Genomic DNA, 20,529 nt, shown 5'->3' with positions numbered 1-20,529 from the left:
TGACCCTCCAAGGATAGAAAGATTTCATGGAGTCCATGAAACTGTATGGGTTTAAAAAAAAGCAAAAAAAAAAAAAACTCATACCATATTTCTTTTTACTCACCTCTAACTAAATTCAACAAATCCTTCAATTATTTAAAAATATGAATCTGAGAAGTCCACAGGCTTTGCCAGACTGCCAATTTTGGTCCATGATCCCAAAAAAGTAAAGAACCCCTTATCTAGTTCAACCTCTTACTTTATAGAGGGAAAGAAGTCCAGGAGCTAGATGTTGCTGAACCAGGATCACCCAGGTTTGATAGGTGGAAAAATCTGGGATTTGGACATAAGTTTTAGGATTCTACAGTCAAAGTTCTTTAGAATATATCATGGAAGTATAGGGATTAAAACACTAGGGCTTTAACGTTGTCATCTCTTGTCTTAGATTTTGAGGTTAAAGAAGTTCCACCAGCCTTTCCAAAGCAAATTAACTTAATGTTAGAGATCACCCTTAATTCTACATATGAAGAATGTGAAGGTCAGAGATGGGAAGTGGGTTTCCTATGATGATAGAGTGAGTAAGTAGCAGAATAGGGGTTGGAACATAGCACTTCTGACTTCAAATACAGATTTTTACTTGACCAAAGTCTCACAGACAAGTAAACAGCCCAGGTAGGATTTGAACCCAGATCTTCTGATAATAAAAAAAGTTCTCTTTCCACTATAGCTAAGACAAATCATTGTTTTAGATGAAAATTATAGTCAGAACCACACATCCCATAGATACTCAATAAATTTGTTGAATTAATGAAGAGGAAAACAGTTTAACAAAAATTACTCAATGGTTATTTTTAAAAATCAGTAAGCCAAGAACTATACCTTTTATACAAATTTTCTACAAAAATATACTTGGCACTGTGAATTGACCGCTCCATCATCCGCAGTGATGAAATCTACAGGGGAAAAAAAAGTGGCTCACTAGTTTGTATTTGATGTGGACAAATACTATGAAACACATAGAAATCATTTCTCTTCATTCTCTATTCTATATGTCCCACTGTTATATTTGGAAGTTAAGGTAAAATGAGAGACAATCATCCTAGCACGATCAATTTATTAGTTAAACTAGCAATAATTAATAAATAGGGCCTCGCATTGATCAAATACCTCAAAGTCAAACTTCTTACTAGCCTTCACACTATTTGGAGGAATACAGAGAGGTAGGAAGGTGGGGAAGACAATAAAATTGGCTATAAGGTAGACAGCATCTATGCCCAGAAAAAGAACTCTGGGAGATGACTAAAAACCATTACATTGAATTCCCAATCCCTATATTTATGCACACCTGCATTTTTGATTTCCTTCACAAGCTAATTGTACAATATTTCAGAGTCTGATTCTTTTTGTACAGCAAAATAACGTTTTGGTCATGTATACTTATTGTGTATCTAATTTATATTTTAATATATTTAACATCTACTGGTCATCCTGCCATCTAGGGAAGGGGGTGGGGAGGTAAGAGGTGAAAAATTGGAACAAGAGGTTTGGCAATTGTTAATGCTGTAAAGTTACCCATGCATATATCCTGTAAATAAAAGGCTATTAAATTAAAAAAATAAATAAATAAATAAATAAAAATTTAAAAAAAAAAAAAAAAAAAGGTAGACAGCATCAACTGGCTAGTACCCACATAGAACTCATAACCACCTCTCTCCAATAATTAAGAAATGTTCACTATTTTATGGGATACATCTGCCTGTCTCTTGTAATCTATGCTAAGAAATCAGAACTACCAGACTTGTCTCCTTGGAAGAGATAAAAATTCCCCTAATTGCACAAGGTCAGGCAAGGACAGACATCTTTTGGGGATGGTAACAAGTTAACTTGCAATTTTAAATTAACTCAGAGGGCAAGTTGAATTCCTGAACTCAACTGAAAGACATAGAAAAGTAGCTTTATGCAGATGCAGACTCAATCATAAAATTAATACATCATAAAATCAATTACAATATTGTTTGCTACTTTGTACAAATTGTACAAACAATATAGTAGAAATTTGAGATAATATCAACTTTGATCTTTTCACACCTCTGAGCAAGACCCTTATTGTCTCCACCCTCTTGTCTCTGGATGGTAATTTTCTCTTCATCAACATCAGATTTCCCCAAGATGGTAGTTAATGACGTAATGGGTTTCCCAAGGATTTCCATTTTCATGGTTGAAGAAACTGACTTCAATGGAAACCACCTTTCATACTCCATAGAGGAAGTGGAGGAGGTGATTTCCTTTCCTACTTCTAGCTTTCTCTGTAACCTTAGATCCACTGCAGCTCAGTGTTCCAATATACTGCTCAGCTCTGACATTTCCTGCTCAAACGAACGTTCCAACTCTGTCATTTTATGTTCTAAGGTTCCCTCCAGGTCTGACTTTCTCTGTCTTTTGACCCCTTCCAAAAACATTATCTATATTAATTAATAAATGTGAAAGACAGAGAAATCACCTCCTTCTACTTTCTCCAAGGACTATCTTTGAGTTTTTCTTCTTCAACATTCCTGGAACTTTAAGAAATATTACTTGAGAAAAGTGAAATTCAGATTTGCAAAAACAAATAAAGGATTTATTTTCCAAGGACACATATATGAGCCTGTACCTTACTACTCTAAGTATTAATTATTATAAAGGAGCAATTAACCCAACCATGGGAAGAATCATTCACATTCATTCTTTAGCATGGATAATGTTCTTCAACAGGGTCAAAAGACAGAGAAAGTCAAAGCTGAAGGGGACCTTAGAACACAGAATGTCAAAACTGGAAAGTTCCTTTGATCAGAAAATGTCAGAACTGAGCAGTAGAAGAGATAAAAAAGGACTCTAAGATAAGGGAGAAAGCTAGAAGTAGGAAAAGAAATCACCTCCCTCCACTTTCTCATTTTTCAGATGAGGAAACTGAGGCCCCCCCCAAAAAAAGATAGGACCTGGCTTAATATAACTAATAGGACCAGAACTAGAACTAAGATCTTCTTTCCAGTCTAATGGGCAGACTTTCTATTATACTTTGGTGTAACCCAACCAACTACATGTAAAAATTTCTTTCTCCTTAAAAAAAAAAATGAAAATAAAAGTTCCCTAAAAGCTTATTCTTAAAGAGTTCTACTTAAATTTATAGGGAAAAAAAGCAAATAAAAGAAATAAAGAAAGAGAAGGGACGGAGGGAGAGAAAGAAAGAAGAGGGATGGAGGGAAAATTAAGCATGTGAAAACCACCTGAGGCCTGGTATGCTGGTCCAGCATGGTAAGCTGCACATAAGTCTGAAAGGTTATTCCCCATCTTGAGGCATCCTGATACATCAAGCCCTAGAAGAGAAAGGAAGACAAAGATTTCAATTGTATTATGGGTTAAAAAAAAAAAAAAAAAAAAAAAAAAGACAAGTCCCCAGAATCTAGGGCAGAACAGAACCACACTCCCTTGAGATTTTACAAGGAAGGAAACTAAAATAGGAGAAATGTGTCCACCAAAGTCATATAGCCAGCAAGGAAGAGAGCTAGAAAATAAAGCCATATCCTGACTCCAAATCCAAAGCTCATCCCATGGCTGTAGATGAGTCTTTCCTCTCCTGAGAGAGGTAAAAATGACCTAATAACTGTGGTTTTTCCAACTTTTTGTTCTCCTCCCTTTTTACGTTCTTATCCACCTAAATAAGCTGTTGTATGTGTGAGTGATATGGAAAGAGCACCAGGCTTGGAATTAGGAAGGCTCTTGTTCATGAGTTCAAATCTAGCCTTAGACAATTATTAGCTGTGTGACCCTGGACAAGTCACTTAACATTATTTTGTCTCAATTTCCTCATCTGTCAAACAAACTGGAGGAGAAAATGGCAAACCACTCTAGTATCTTTCCCAAGTAGGATCACAAAGAGTTGGACATAACCAAACAACAATCTACTTATACTTACTATAAGAAATTAAAACTGATAAAAATGTATTGATTCATCAAAAATTATAATAAACGCAATATGTTAATATAACTAACTTGTTAATGAAAAACAAGTATACTTTCCAAAATAAAAAGGTTGGTGAGAAGACTGATATTCTTTTTACATATTTTTGTAAATTTACTTGCAATCTATTTTAATGGAAGACAGCTGAATTCTCAAACTGCTTCTGCATTCAATCTGTTGCGATATGCTGTTTTGGTCGGAATATGCAAAGAAAATCCAGCCTCACACAGACAAGCAATCAGAAAAAGGAATATTTTAATAGACAATTAATGTCTTAATAATATCATGATGATAATTTTTGAACTAGAAGCCCCCAAAAGGATCCTGAGGACTTCCAGGGGGTCTGTAGACCATGCTTTGAGAATCACTGTGATAGGAAGAGAAGAGCCAGAGCCAGAGAATTCTGCAGCAGAAGACACACAGGCATACTGTTGCATATGAAAGAAAAGATAAGATCTTCTTTGGGGGAGATCTATAACAAACAGATCCAAATATTGGAATAGACTTGAATCCTCTTCTTGTTATTGTTCAGTCCTGTCGCTTCATAATCCCATTTGGGGATTTCTTGGCAAAGATACTACAGTGGTTTACCATTTCCTTCTCCAGCTCATTTTATAGATGAAGAAACTGAGGAAAATGGGGAAATGATATGCCCAGGGTTACACAGCTAGGAAGTTTTTAAGGCTGGATTTGAATTGAGGAAAATGAATTTTCCTGACTCCTAGTCTAGATTCTATACACTGCACCTAGATCTGATGTTCATAAATATACCCCCTCCCTCTCTCCCTACATATACCTCTTTAAAATCAACTACACAAACAAGAGAACTTTACGGATCTGCACACATACATTGTATCTAGGATATACTATAACATATTTAACATGTATAAGACTGCCTGCCATCTAGGGGAGGGGGTGGAGGAAAGGATGGGAAAAATTGGAATAGAAGTGAGTGCAAGGGATAATATTGCAAAAAAATTACTCATGCATATGTACTGTCATTAAAAAGTTATAATTTTAAAAGTGGGGAAGAAAAAAAATGGAAGGAATACTGCCCTATCCAAGTTATATAACTTGTGTTCTACTGTTGCATATGTCACTTACTGAACTATGATCTTGGGCAGAGTACTTATGCTTAGTTTTCCCATCTAGAAAACAGAACATTGGGTGAGGATGATCTTTAATTGGGTCAAGCTCCTATAATATTATTCTATGACTAAACTATAATGTAACATTAAAATTATTTTAATGCAAAGAAAAAAAAAATCAACTGCACAAGACTGATGTATAAAATCAACTGTAAGCCCCTAGCAGTGAACTCCTGACTTCTCTGGAAACTTCCTGGAGTACTGCTTTTAATTTTTTTGTCTAGGACTTTTAATCATCTTGGAAACTGCTTTTACCTGACGTATTTGAATATAATGAATATATTTTTATTACAGAGAATTTTTTAAAACAATTGCATATAAACAAGATGGGAGAGTTAGGGTTGGATAGGCATTAACAATAACAACAATAATAATAACAGTTAATATTTACATGACCTTTTAAGACTTGCGAGTTGCCTTACATAGACAATGATAGCCAACATTTATATAGCAAACACTTTACAAAGTGCTTTACCTATTTTACTCTATTTGCTCTCCTCATAATAGTCTTGTGAGGTGGGTGCTATTATTTCCATTTTACGGATGAGGAAACCAAGAATGACAGGAGTTAAGTGACTTACTCAGGTTCACACAACTAGTCTCTGAGGCAGAACATGAACTCGGGTCCATTACTCCTCCTCGCCCCCCACCCCCACCCCAGCATAATTTGTCCATCTATAAAATGAGAGGTCCCATTCAGCTCAAAGATCTCATGACTTTATATTGTATTTTCTTCAGAGGCCATATGCTAAGGGGGCCACTGGCTACTTTTAGAATATCCAAAAGAAGATAATAAAACAAAGAAGTGACTCTAAACCATGATATAAATATGAGGTAGAGCTAGCAAGCTATTAGAACTGAGAACAGTGAGAAGAGTATAGGAATAAGCAGGCTTCTGCTCCATACAAAGGAAAATAATAATGACAGTTGCCCAAAACAGAATGGATCACCTCAAAAAGCAGTGACTCCCCCATCACTGAAGGTCATCAAGCAGGGGTTTAATGAATGTTTTTTTCAGGGCTTCTGTAAAGAAGCTTCTTGATCAAGGAGGGGATGGACAATATTGTGGATTCTTAACCTGCAGACTATGAGCTAGTTTTTTTTAAAAAATATATATTTTGATAACTGTATTTCAATACAATTAGTTTTTCTTGCAATCTATACTTAGTTGTATACATTTAAAAATGGAAAAAGGGCCAATGGGTTTTCTCATATATTGCTAAAGGGGTCTAGGATACAAGCAAGGAGAAGAACATCCCACTTCAAATGATCTCTCAAGACCTATCCAAATCTAAGATTCTATTACTATTCAAACCCTAACTTAATAATAATAAAGGCCCACATTTCTATCATATTTTAAAATAGATTTTTCTCAAGACAACTCAGGGACTCCCATTTTCAGATGAGAAAATTCAAATTAAGTGACTAGCCCAAGTCACTCAGCTATAAAGCAGTGATACATTTCTGTAATAGGTTGAGGGTCAGACTAGACGATCCCTGAGGATCCTTTTGATTCTACAATTCTAATTGCACAGCAACAGTCATCAGATACAATATTCTATGATGATTCTTGATTATATAAAACAAGGTGGGGAAGGATCTGAAAATGAAAATAACCTTTCCCCAAACACCATAGGACCAAGACTATTCAGTGACTAGAAAATACTTAACTGGGCTGAAAGGAATAGACAGGGCAGAAGTCAGAGAAAGAAAGACTTGGTGAATTCAATTAGAGAGACAATCTTCCCTTCGTAATTGCCAGCCAGTAACCATCCAATGGTTTTCTGGTAGTAAGCCCAAAGGAAGAAAGTCTGCGAGTCTCTGTCTCTCTCTCTGTCCCAGTTCTTCAGCTCCCTGTCACCAAGGCAACACAGGAAGGATTGGTTCTGGCTTCCTTGGAAAAATTTTCCCTCTACATAGCCCTCTCAGAGACTCCAACTGTTAGAGCCAACCACGGGATCAGAGAATTTTAAAGCTAAAAGAGATCTAAGAATACTAGAGTTATATGGTACCTTATATAAAACCTGAGAACCACAAGGTACTTTTAAAACAGAATATTGGAATTAAAAGGGTCTTAAGGGCTCCAAGGCACATTTGAACACAGAACTTTGGAGCTATAAGGGACTTCAGAACACAGAATGTTCAAGCCCAAAGGGCTTTTAGAAAATAAAATGTCATGAGCAATATCAGAACAAGAATTTCTTTTGTTTTCCATGGGGAGGGGGGAGGCAAGGAGGGAAAGAAGGAAGATTTTTGGTCATTAAAAAAAATTTAAATAAAAAACTGTCAAAGCTGAAAGTGATATTAGAATATAGCATGTCAGTGCTAGCCCATATCTCAGTGATTATCCATCTTATCATCTTGCTGTACAGATAAGACTAGGTCCATAGAGATGACTGAACTTGCTCAAAGTTTTACAGAAAAATGTTAAAATCTCCTTCATTTAAAAAAAAATAATAATAAAAACCTAAGCCTCGGAGTTTTGAACTTCACCTTCTTCAGGCCAGCAATCTCCCACAAAATCCATGATTCTCTATTAAGAAAGATGAATTGGGAGGCAGCTAGATCACATAGTAGGTAAAGCACCAGCCTGGAGACAAGAGGACCTGAGTTCAAATCCAACCTCGGACACTTGATACTTACTAGCTATACGACCCAGAACAAGTCACTTAACCCCAACTGCCTCACCCCCCATATCCCCCCAAAAAAGACAATTATGGATTCTAACTCACATTATCTCTTAATAAGCAACTAATAACAGCTGTAAAAGTTTTGCAAAGTAACTGGGTTTTGTTGGGGGTTTGGGGGAGTTGTTTGTTTTTTTAATAAATATGATCTCATTTTATCCTCACAACAACCCTGCAAAGGAGAGTGACTATTATTATTGCCATTTCACAGAGGAGGCAACTGAAGCAGAGAAAGGTTAAGTGACCTGCCCAGGATCACACAACTAGTTAAGTGCCCGAGGCCAGATCTAACCTGATTCTAGGTCCAGTGTTCAAACTGACTTGCTGCCACCTAATTGCAAACAGGAAACCACGGTCTTCCAAAGTGTGCAGCTAATTTCACTTCCTGCCCTTCCCATCACTCCTGACATCCCCAAATTAATCATGGGTAGAATCTTGCCTCTATATGATTCCACTGATATTTTCATTCAGACATCTTCATAGTGTCTTGAGGCACAGCCATGAAAAATGACTATGACCGAGATGCTCCAGCCTCCAGGCTAGCAGGCACCCCCCACAGTTCACTCACCAGAGGATTGTGGCCACGGACATTTCTCCATTTAGACACGGGCTCTGTCAAAACCTGGAAAATGAAAAACAGAAATCAAGGATCACCAAAAAAAAAAAAAAAAAAAAAAATCACAGATCTGAAAAGGCATGACAGAATATTAAGTATATTATATATATGTAATAATATATATTAAGTAAGTATATATTTTATATATGCTTGTGCATTAAGGTCTATGGGTTTTAGTACAAGAAATGTTCACACCCAGAGCAAAGAATATTAGAGCCAGTAGGGACTTTAGGGACTCAACCCCTCATTTTAGAAGAGGAAGAACTGAGACCCAGAGAAGGGAAGAGGAAGAATGAGTAGCCAAATCCAGGCTCTTCCTCTCATACAGTCTTTCCTTTCAGTGTATCTGGGCTTCTGTATCTTCATTTTGTCCATCTATGCCATACAAGAGCAGACATCCACTTGGGAAGGATGCCCTGAGTGCCCTGTCCTGGCTAGGCGCCAATCAAGACAGAGGAGAAATGGTCTCAAGGAGTTTACCACCTTAGCAGGGGTGCATCTGATCCCCACAGAAACAGACTACAACTGTAGAGTCAGTTAACACCATTTCATTCACCAAGCAGTCAGCCAATGCGTTTGATACTCAAGGAATTATCATAATAATCCTAGAGATATAAACAAAACAGTGCCTGACCTCAAGGAGCTTATATTGTCCTGGAGTAATAATTCTTCCTCCCGATGAGCAGAACTGGCATGTTCCCACTCCCAGCTGACCACACTAGAGACTTCAGGGAATTTCCAGTGAGAGACTCTTACTTCAGTCTCAATGGGACAGCTCCTTCACACTGTATTGTCTGGTCTCTGTCATCCTATGGACACATTCTCTCGTTCTAGTTTTGTTATTGACTCGGAGAAATAGATTTCTTTGCTTAGAAAACACCACATTAAGATTTTTGGAACACCTTGTATATCGTGCTACAGTATCTCTACCTTCAATCATGTAGCACCAATTTGGATTACATCATATATAATAGACACACAGATCTGCAGCTGGGAAGAATCAGAAAGGACATGAGACCAAGCCCTACTCTTTCCCTCTTGAATTTAGTACAGAAGAGGAGCAGTTTGCACATCTCTGGTTCTCTTTGAGAATGAATGTCAATAACTGTCCACTAGTCTCCCTATAAATGTTAAAGTGAAACATTTACAAAACAGAATTCAAATTCTCTCTCTCTCTCTAAAGTTTCCCCCATTTCTAAATTTTTCCTGTCTCAGATTCAACAATTCAGTGTAATCTTTGATCCTTCACACTCCCTCACTCTCCATATTCAATCAATTGTCCAATCTGTGAATCAGTTACATCAAACTCAAATGGAAATGAATTCCTATGGCACCATATTGTTTTTTGTTGTTATTCAGGCATGTCCTTCATGATCTTCATGATAGACCAGAGGCCCATTTATCCTCTACTAACTCTTCAAGTCTCTTCAAGTTCATGTTAAACGTTTCCATGATCCCATCTATCCATCTTATCCTCTGCCATCCCTTTCTCCTTTTGCCTTCAATCTTTCCCATCAGTCTTTTCCAATCAGTCCTATCTTGTCATTATGAGGAGAAGTAAGTAATGTCCATCCAACTTGACTAGAAAGATAAATTTGGGCCAGTTATTGAGAAAATTTAATATACTATTATATTAATAACTAATTATTAATTCTGATACACCCTTTTATCCCTCACATGCTCCCTACCTAACCAGAAAATCTAATTTCTGTTTCAAGCATAAACAGAATCTATTCTAGATAAGCCTTTGCTTGAGGGAAGAACCCTCCTCTTCTTGATCCCCTCCCATAGAGTTTCTTGCAATCCAGGAAAAAACTAGCCAGTAAGGTCTGGATGGAAATAGTTTCCCCTATACAGAAGCCTTTAGGCTGCTGAGTCTCATGATCAAGCCATATTCTCACTAGGAAGAGCTGAAGACTTTTAGCTCATCTTTATTAAATCTTTAACAATTAGGGCTGAGTTAATTTCTCTTGTCAGAGGATTTCCCTTTTAGAAGGTACACATTTGATTTAAGGCATTTCAAGGAGAATCTTGATAACCTTGGTTATAGAGTAAACTGATCATCAGTTTACTGATTATTAGCTAGTCTAATTAATAAACTGATTATCAGTTACCCAGAAACTCTGTCTCTTGGGGGATTTTATTCATCACATTATGAAGGCTAAATAGAGGAGTTTAAATTTTTTCCTTGAGACAACAGGGAACCCCCTGGGAGGGGAAATACATGATTAAATGTATATTTAAAGAAAATAAATCTGACAGTACATAGAAGAGACTATGGTGGTGAGACAACTGTGACAGGGAGACCGATCCAGAAACTGATTTCGTAATCCAAGTGAGGTGAAGTAATGAGGTCCTAAACTAAGTTGGTAGCTATGTGTGTGAGTAGGGATAACGACTCACATACAAGGGAAGTCATGGAAATAGAAACAGAAAAACTTGAAAATTAACTGAACATATATGGTGAGGGGGAATGTGCAGTCAAAAATAGAGGGAAAGCTACAAACCTAAGGAAGCATAATGACGTTGGGAAGAAATTTGACTTAGGGGAAAAAATGAGTTCCATTTAAGATACATAAAGTTTAAGATTTTGAAATGTCTAATAGGCAATGGGTTTTGATTTGAAATGTCCAATAGGTAATCCAGCTTGAAGGTAATCCACCATAGACAATTGGTGACACAAGACTGAAGCTCAAAAAAGAGACTGCAATTATAGATACAAACATACATATATACACTGATAAATAGATATAGATGACAGGGAGATGGTAGAGAGATAAGTAACGGAGATAGAGGTTCTATCTCCCTATATAAATATATAGATACTACACACATATTCACATATACATAATGTATCTATATTTATCATCTATATCTATTGCATATATAGCTATATCTGTGAGTTATATGAAACCCATTAAACATTAAACAGATGTACTGAGAGAAGGCCCAGCTCAAAATCATAGGACATACCTATAGTTAGGATGCATGATATGGATAGTGAGCCAGCAAAGAAGATGAAGAAGGAATACTGACAGGTAGGAAAATTAGGAGAAACCAGTGTCAGAGAAACCTAGAGAGGAGAGAATATCCAGAAGGCACGGAATATCAACAATGTCAAATGAAATCAGTAAATTGAGATGAACAATGACTGAGAAAATGCCATCAAATTTAGCAATCAAGAGACTGCTGAAGCAATTTTTCATATGACGATTGATAGCTTTGCCTTCTTTAACAACTTCCCGTTCATATCCTTTGACCATTTATCAATTGGGGAATTGATTTGATAGAGTTGAGAAATGAAGCCTTTATCCAAGATATTTATTGCAAATTTCCCCTCTAGTTTTGTGCTTTCCTTTTAATTTGGGCATTTGTTTTGTTAGTGCAAAACCTTTTTAATTTTACATAATCAAAGTTACCTATTTTATATTTTGTAATGTCCTCTATATTTTCTTTGGTCCTAAATTCTTCCCTTATCCATAGATCCAACAAATAAACAATTCCATGCTCTTCTTTACTTTGTATGTTTTGTATCGACTTATTTGTGTACTTATTTGTACTCCACACCCCCCTCCAGTAAGTTCCTTGAGAGTTGGGACAGCTGTACCTTTGCTCTTGTATGCCCAATACCAAGCACAGTGCCTGACTCACCACTGAAACATACATACATTAATGAATTTTACAAATTAGAAAACTGAAGCCCATTAACTTGTTCAAAGTTCTAAAATAAGCTGTAACATAATTCAAGCTCCTCCCACTCTAAACCTGCTGTGCCCAGAGCACAACAGATAGCAATGTGAATGATTAGGCTGCCATTATGCCTCCCCTAAGGGGATGGAATTCATCTTCAAGTTTTCCTTCCTTTCCTCCTTTAGTATTTTACTGGGCACGACATACACCTACTGAGATCAGAAATATTGTGAGTCAATGACTATTTATCCCATTAGGATACAGTGCCTTTTAAAGTACCAGTTACTGTAGTCATACTCAGGAATATTTCTTGGGAATGGCCTCAGGCTTTGCCATTAATATATCTCCCAGGAGAACTCTGCCTCTCACTGTGCTCTAGTCTCAGTGTAGCACAAGGAGAGTTGACTAGCTGAATTGTAGCTGGCAGCAATCTTTAGCAACAGGTTTTCTAGCTCCTTTCCCCTGGGGAATAATGAATAAATAAAGTACTTTTTATTTTTTCTAGTGTCTATCAAATAGGGCTGGAATAGAGTAGAAATGGAGATAGCAAGGAAAGAACAGTCTACAAGCATCTGTTCATTAAGGCTTACTATGTGCCAAGCAGCGTACAAAAAGAAGTAAATGGTCCCTGCCCTCAAGGAGTTTACAATTTAGCAAGGGAGACAACATGCAGACAAACATGATCAAAGCAAACTATATAGAAAATAATTAACAGAGGGAAGGTACTGGAATCAGAAGGGCTCCTACAGAAAGCGAGTAGAAGATGGGATTTTAGGGAGGACTTGAAGGAAGTCAGAGAGGTCAGTACTCAGAGGGGAGAAGGGGGAGTGTTCCAGGCATGGAGGACAACCAGAGAAAATGCTTGGAGTGGAAGGATGGGGGAGACTGGAAGCAGGAGGACCACTGTGAATAATCCATATAATACATAAAAAACTGAACTTTTTAGCAGCGATGTGAGTGGAGCAGGAAACATATACCAAGGATGTTTTCAAGGTTTAAAAAAAAAAGAAAGAAAGAAAAAGAAAATGAGACAACAAATTGGCCAGGAGGAATGAGTGTGGATTCAAACTCCCAGAGTTTGAATTTCTCTGGATAACTGGAAAGATTGGAGTCCCTCACACTAAAAGTGAAGGACTAGGGAGAGCAAGAAGAAGATGATGAGTTCTGGAACATGGGTTTGAATACCAGCTCGTGAGGCTATTACATATTACTCTTGGCTTTCAAGGGTCTCAGTTTCTTTATAGTAATACTACTGAGGTTAAAATGGATAGAATGCTGAACCTGGAGGCAGGAAAGCCCAAGTTCAAATATGGCTTCAGACTCTTACAAGCTGTCTGACCCTGAGAAAGTTAGCCTCTGTTCTGCTTGTTTCTTCTTTTGGAAAATGAGGATAATATGGGGTTAGGTACACTGCACCTCCGTGATGTGGAAAATCTGCATCAAATGTTTTGACTCTCCCTTCGTACCAGAAAAGAAGTCTGAATTTTTTCCTTTTTCTTTTGTTTACAGTACCTTATTATAAAATTCAGATTAAGTATTTGGTCATATTTTAACTTTTAAAAAAGAGATTGTGCATTTTTATGGTATTAAAAGATAAAATATGTTGATACTATGAAAAACTCTGCAACTATTTTGTGCATTTCTGAGTTTTAAAAATTTTTATATGTCATCAGCAGGCCTTCAAGTGTCATCTGTGGCTTCCACAAAACTCCTAAAAACTTCCCCTTTAATTTCTTATGCTGACCTATGATATATTAAAATCTAGATGGTCAAATCATGATGTGGAAAAGATAACCCTGTCTCCCAGAAATGTCCATGAGTATAAAAAAAGAAATTTTATAAAGTATTCTGAAAATCTTAAACCACCAAGAGATATTAGCTATTATCTGTAAAATGAGGGGGTTTGACTCATTGGCTTTTGAGATCCCTGCCAGTTCTAGATCTGTGATCCTACAAATTCCTCAAGCAAAGCAAGAAGTGAGAGCAGAGATTAAACATCCTTGTTTTTCAATAGTTTGGGGATATTTTTTTTGGAGAGAGTAAAGTTCTGGAGCTGTAATTTCATCCATGGGGAGAATTCCTCTGACACAAAAGAACAATTCACTAGTAGACTGGGGCCTTAAAGGACTAACTGCTTTGTGAGTCAGAGGGGTCTACCCTGGCTTGAACTCAGGGCTTCCTGATGCTGAAAGCTGGCTCTCTATTCCCTACATATCCCAGATTCTTAGCCCACAGCCCCAGAAAAAATTCACATTTACTGTTACATTCACAAAGCAGAGCCAGAGAATTCTCTCCTTCGAGTGTCAGGGTGGCCATCATTGGGGTTTTACAAGGTACAGTATTGTCCAGTTGGGAGGGAGGAGGATGGGTAGAGCTCAGGATCTAAATTCTTCTACTTACTATCTGTGTAACTCTGGGCAATAACTTCCTCCTACTAGGTCTCAGTTTCCCTCATTTTCTAAGTAAAGTTGTGGGGGCTAGTGAATTGATATCTAAAATTCTTCCAGCTCTACTGTTCTATAATCCCACAGCCAAGAATAACAAAAAGCCCACTGGATGAGAGTGTGGAGGGAATTTATTTTGTGCTGGGGAAGAAAAGTATCCATATTGAAGAAATCACAGATCCACTGAAGTCTTCAAAGAATGTAAGTCACTTCACCACCATTTGCCTTAGTTTCCTCAACTGTAAAATGGGGATGATAAATAGCACCTGTATGCCAAGAATGTTGTGAAGATCAAATGAGATAATTGTAAAACACTCATCATAGTAAATAGTAAAGTACATAGTAAACTAGTTATATGCATACATATATATATATTACATAGTTTACTATATAGTTTCTATAAACATGTAAACATCCTATATAATTTATATAAACACATAAACTATGTAGTTATACCTACTATAGTTATATATACTACATAGTTTTGATGTAAACTGTCCCCCGATTTTGGGGTGTTATAAAGGCCCTGAATCAAAACCCCTCCCAGCCTTTGGGAGGGGCCCCACCCTTCTGTTTATAGGAGAAACTCCCAGATAAGTAATCTCCTCCTCAGGGGCATAATCACCATCCTCGGTTGAAAGGTCCCCAGCTCTGGGACAAAAAAAAACCCAAATAAAATCAAATGCTGTGTGCCCAAACCTTTGCAAATAATCCTAACAGAATTTTGCCCACTAAGAAAACTGTTTTCTTACTGTAATAAACCCACTTTTTGCCACAAACCTCACACCTGCATTCACTGGGCTTTGCAAATTCTTTCACAAAACCTGAGGACTGGCTAGGGCAAGAGTTCTCAAACTATGGCCCGCGGGACAGATAGGCAGCTGAGGACGATGATCCCCCTCACCCAGGGCTATGAAGTTTCTTTATTTAAAGGCCCTCAAAACAAAGTTTTTGTTTTTACTGTAGTCCGGCCCTCCAACAGTCTGAGGGACAGTGAACTGGCCCCCTATTTTAAAAGTTTGAGGACCCCTGGTCTAGAGGATCTTTCAACCCTCATTTCTCACACCTCAATAGTTTAACTATATAGTGTCTATAAACATGTAAATATCTCCTATATCGTTTCTATAAACATGTAAAAATGTCCTATATAATTTATATAAACTAAATTATTATACCTACTATATAGTTATATATACTACATACTTTACTATATATCTATAAACATGTAAATATTTCCTATATAATTTATATAAACATATAAACTATGTAGTTACAGGTACCTCATAGTTTACTATATAGTTCTATATAGTTTCTATAAACATGTCCTAAATAATTTATATAAACTATGTAGTATATATAAACCATAGTAGTTATACATACTATAGTTATATATACTACATAGTTTACAATAGTTTCTACACACATGTAAATATTTCCTATATAATTTATATGAACATATAAACCATGTAGTGATACATGCTATATGGTTTATAAATAATCTATATTTATATAGTAAAATATAGAAACATTAGTTATTATAATTGTTATTAAAATAACACCACCTACCCTCCTTGGATTGTTGTAAGGATCTGATGAGGTTAATATTTATAAGTACTTTGCAAAACCTTAAAACACTACATAAATTCTAGTTACTGTTATGTCATTTTTTCCCTTCCAAGGTGACAGATCCCTTGAAATTTACACACAAACCCTTTGGAGATTCATGGACCCAAAATTAAGAACTCCTGATTTAGACAAAGTGCTATTAGAAATCTGAGGACGGAGAAATTACATTCACCTGTGGGGAATGGGGAAAGGGTCAGGAAGGCTTCATAGAAGAGGAGCCTCAAAGAAAAGGAGGGAAACCAACAGGTGGAGATGGAGGAGAGCCTAATCCAGCTTTTGGGAAGAAGGTACAAGCAAAAACCAAGAGGCAGGAGACAGTGAGATAAGAATGGGGACAGGAAGCAGCATAGTTTGACTAGAATGCAGAATGTCTCGAGATTTCAATGATGATTATAATAATAAAAGCCTTCAAGACAGAGCCCTAGCAGAAAAGATCTAGGAAACAGGCCAAGGCAGCTTTCATCCCTGTTGCTTTGTCTGCTGTTGGACTAAAGATTATTTCAGCAAACCTACAGAAGATGAATTCCTGTTTTAATGCTTTGTGGCTGATTACAAAAACAAATTATTTTATCCATCTATAGAACAGTCCATAGAATGTTAAACATTTTTTAAATAGCAGGAGACTTGTCCCAAGACATATTTCTATCTGAACCTTTGAACATGATAAAAATGAGATAACAAAATAATAATGATAAAATAACCAACGATTTAGTCCCAGCTAAAATCCCATCTTCTACAGGAAGCCTTTCCCAAGTTCTCTTGAATCTAATACCTTCAATTTGTTAATTATTTTGTCTTATATTGTATAAATTGTTTGTACATATTGGTTTTCTTGTTGTCTCCACCATTATATTGAAAGCTCTTTGAAGGCAGGGGTTGTCTGTTGTCTCTTTTTGTATTCCCAGGGCTCAGCACAGTGCCAGTCCGGTAGTAGGTACTTAATAAATGCTTACTGACTAATTATAATGCTAACAACAGTAGTTCACATTTATGGGGCTTGAAGGGTTTTTTTGGAAAAGTTCTATGAAAGACCCTGAATGCTAGATCCTAACTAGACCTTGGAAAACCAGGATGCTTTCCCAGTTGCCTCATCCCATTAGACTCTCTCAGCTCTCTCTAATACTTCTTATACAACTTGACACAGTATTTCTGAATCAATACCTCAATGTCGGTCATCTTAGAAAAGTAGTCCAGGCATGTTGTTTTTCCACTCGCGATATTACCTTCGATACAGATCTGATGAGAGATAAATTGTTATTAGATATTAGACCCAGAAACCATCATGGGGACGGATGGGAAATAGAACCATGGGGTCAACTCTAACTATAAATAACAACTTTAACTTCAGTCGTTTAAGAATTCCTGATTTCCTCAGGGTTCCTACTCTTTCCATGGAAGCAGACAGAAATCCTTTCAGGGTTCAGAGATTGCCATGAGCTGATGTTAAAAATTGTCCACTTGTGGCCAGCCCTTTAGTGATGAGCCTTCCCGTTCTTAGACAGTCTGGTCCTCAGATCAAAGACATACCTGGTCCATCCATGGGCTTTTCCCACGTGGTAGTGATGCGGGAAAGATTCCAATCTTTGATTCCCAACCCCCCTAGCTAATGTAAATTACCCTTTGACTCACAAATCCTAGTCCCTTTGAATTCCAATAGAAGGTCCGGACCTATCCCAGCCCCACCCGGATCTGAGCCAACTTTGGGGCTACACCCCAAAGCCCCTCGAACTAAGTCTCCGACTTAAAAGGACCACACTGGGAACCCCTCTTTGCAGAGATTGCAAACATGGTCGCCATGTGAGGACCCTCTGTCCACTGGACCCTCTGTCCAGTGCCCTCCTTATCTCTACCTTCACCTATCTCCTACTTCTAAACTCAATAATAAACCTCTTTTATTAATCTAGTTCTCTGGGCTAATAAATGCTTTTATTGGGAATCCGCGCCGCTTCTAGACCTCATGTACCGCCGATCCTTGCGCCGAATCTAAGGGGGTTGCAGGGGAACTCTGTTTGACTCCCTGTACCCCAAACCTGCCACTAGACCTAACTAAACCCTAATTTCATTTAGGTATCCCAAATGTAGGCCTCAACACATGTGGTCTACACCTCAACATTTGGTTCCCTGACCGGGAACACCGGAAGCTAGATAATTTGGCAACCAAACCGAACCCCAACCTTTTTGGGGCACTCAGAACCAATCTGGGTTTTGAGCTGTTCAGGCAATATTCTTCTGGGAAAAATCTGTGTTCTTTCTTTCGTCTCTCTCTCTCTCTCTCTCTAAAGATAGTGGGGAGAATATCTGCGTTCCGTCTCACCCTATTTGACTTTCAGGTGAAAAAGGCCTCTATTCTTACCAGGCAATCCGGAACTCTGGATAAGGTAAAAGACTTTTTTCTTTCCTAATCTTGCAGTGGACGCCCAACGCCCTCGGGTCGGGCTTGGGTCGTTGGTGGGAGCTCTAAGCTCTGGCACAATTCTTGAGGGATTGCTGCGGTTTGACAAAAGGCTTCTTTTGTTCTCTCTCTGTCTCTAAGAGATAGGAGAGAGGCTGCAAGGATTTGGAAAACTAAAAGTTTTTTTCCTGCCCACAATCTAGACACTCCCCTGCCTCTAAAATCTTTCCTGGAGCAGATTCTTTACTTGAGGAAACTCCCTCTGTCCAAATCCTTTAGGAAAGAAGTCTGTCTTTCCTGTCTGTGCTTTTCTCAACCTCTCTAGACTTGTAACCTGTGTCCCTCAGGCTCAGGGAACCCGGGGGCTATAGAATATGCATACTGTCTAGAGTTAAGTGAGGAGCTATTGAAGTGGAGATCACACCCACTCCTATTACACCACACCCGCTCCTAGCACACTTCTCCTCTACCTTGCCCTTAATGATGGTGACCCTCTGAGGAGGTTTTTCACCTAGGCAAGCCCACCACATCACCCTTCTATCACGGGGGACGGCTCAAAGTCTCGAGCTAATTTGAGCTTGCTGGCACACTCCGGGAGTCTTGGGGAAATTAGTTGCCTACGAGACGTCGTAGGGACGAAATCCTGGTTTTTCTTTGGCAAACGGCCTTCTAGGAGGCCCTTTGTGACACCTTCTAGAGACGTCTAGGAAAAAGTCTTGGGGTTTGCAATGAATTGGCTTCCCTCCCTCATCCTTGGAGATTTTAAGCTGTGTCAATGCACTAGGTTTGAGAAAAATGCCTTAATCTCAATACCTGAATTCTGAATAGATTAGCTGAATTCCAATCTCTCTAGGGACAAGTCCATCCTTTAAAGTGCTTTTTTCTTTCTAATCCTGGGACTGATTAACACTTGTGCCCTCAGGCAAAAGCGGTGAGCCAAAACACACCCAGCACACTTGTCTCTTAAAGTTGAAAAACTGAACCTATTGAAACCTAGGATCCACCCACCACCTCAACTTTTTCGAGGTCCAAAACTCATGTTTCTTCCACTCTGCTGCTAAAACCTGTTTGTTGGTTTCCCTTTACCTCCAACCTGAGACTCTCAGCTCTTTTCTTCTCAGGGCAACTTCTGCCTCATCGGAGCAGAAGCGCCTTTTAATACAAATCTCTCCCAGACTTAGGCCTGTAGGTGCCCCGGAAACTGTCCGAGGAGACCCCAGTCTCTGTCCTGAGTTCGAGCAGGAGGAACACTGGAGAAACTGCGTCACACCACAGGGGCTGAATTGATCTCCGGCATCCTGCTCCCCGGTAGGGAACTGGGGTCTGGCCCTGTTTCCCCTTTTATCCCAGGACAATCCCAACACCTCAGGGGCCGGTAAACTGGGTTGGCAGTGCTGAGATACCTTACACTCCCTCTGACCCCTTCTACCCCTCCCCCATAAGAGTGGGAAAAGTGGGGGGAAGGCTCAAGGTCTTTGCTTATTAAGGAACCAACTCTTTTAAGGCAGCACAGTTAAAAGATTTCTAAGAGCTTAAATTGCATTCTTATCTTGACTAGAGATATAGGCCTCTAGCCTACCTTGACTTCTTAGTCCACATCCTTTAATACCAACCCCAGGAGAAATTAGCTTTCCTGGAAATTAAGAATGAAAGGGCTAAACTCTAGGCTACTTAACACTTTTACTATAGACAAATAATCTTTTGCTCCCAGCATTTTCTCCTACTTCTCCTTGTTAGATGGGTTCTTACAGGCAGCCTGATGCATTTCCTGCTGCATCTCCATCCTGGATGACACCCCGGTTTTAACCTGCTCCAGAGATCTGGGCTTCAATCTTTGGACTCACAACTGCCCTTCAGCCTGGAGAACATGGGACAACTGACTGGGAACAACTGACCGGGACAAGCACCCCTTAAATGCCCTGCTGTCATCCCCAAGTCCCATACCTCACG

General features: G+C 38.4%; 1 protein-coding gene across 1 annotated transcript in view; it reads right to left on the bottom strand.

The window, feature by feature from the left end:
* TK2 (thymidine kinase 2) overlaps positions 1 to 20,529 on the bottom strand; it is a 43,527-nt gene that overhangs the window by 14,878 nt on the left and 8,120 nt on the right. Inside the window, exons 3-6 of the mRNA XM_003758387.4 lie at positions 17,349 to 17,423; positions 8,380 to 8,433; positions 3,243 to 3,332; positions 859 to 932 (exon numbers count right to left, since the gene is read on the bottom strand). Coding sequence (XP_003758435.1) covers positions 859 to 932; positions 3,243 to 3,332; positions 8,380 to 8,433; positions 17,349 to 17,423 — 293 coding nt within the window. The remainder of the gene's footprint in view (positions 1 to 858; positions 933 to 3,242; positions 3,333 to 8,379; positions 8,434 to 17,348; positions 17,424 to 20,529) is intronic.

This window comes from Sarcophilus harrisii, chromosome 2 (genome assembly GCF_902635505.1).
Source record: "Sarcophilus harrisii chromosome 2, mSarHar1.11, whole genome shotgun sequence".
In the NCBI taxonomy this organism is placed as follows: Eukaryota; Metazoa; Chordata; class Mammalia; order Dasyuromorphia; family Dasyuridae; genus Sarcophilus; species Sarcophilus harrisii.
The sequence above is the reverse complement of the archived record's forward strand: the minus strand, read 5'-3'. Positions and strand labels throughout refer to the sequence as shown.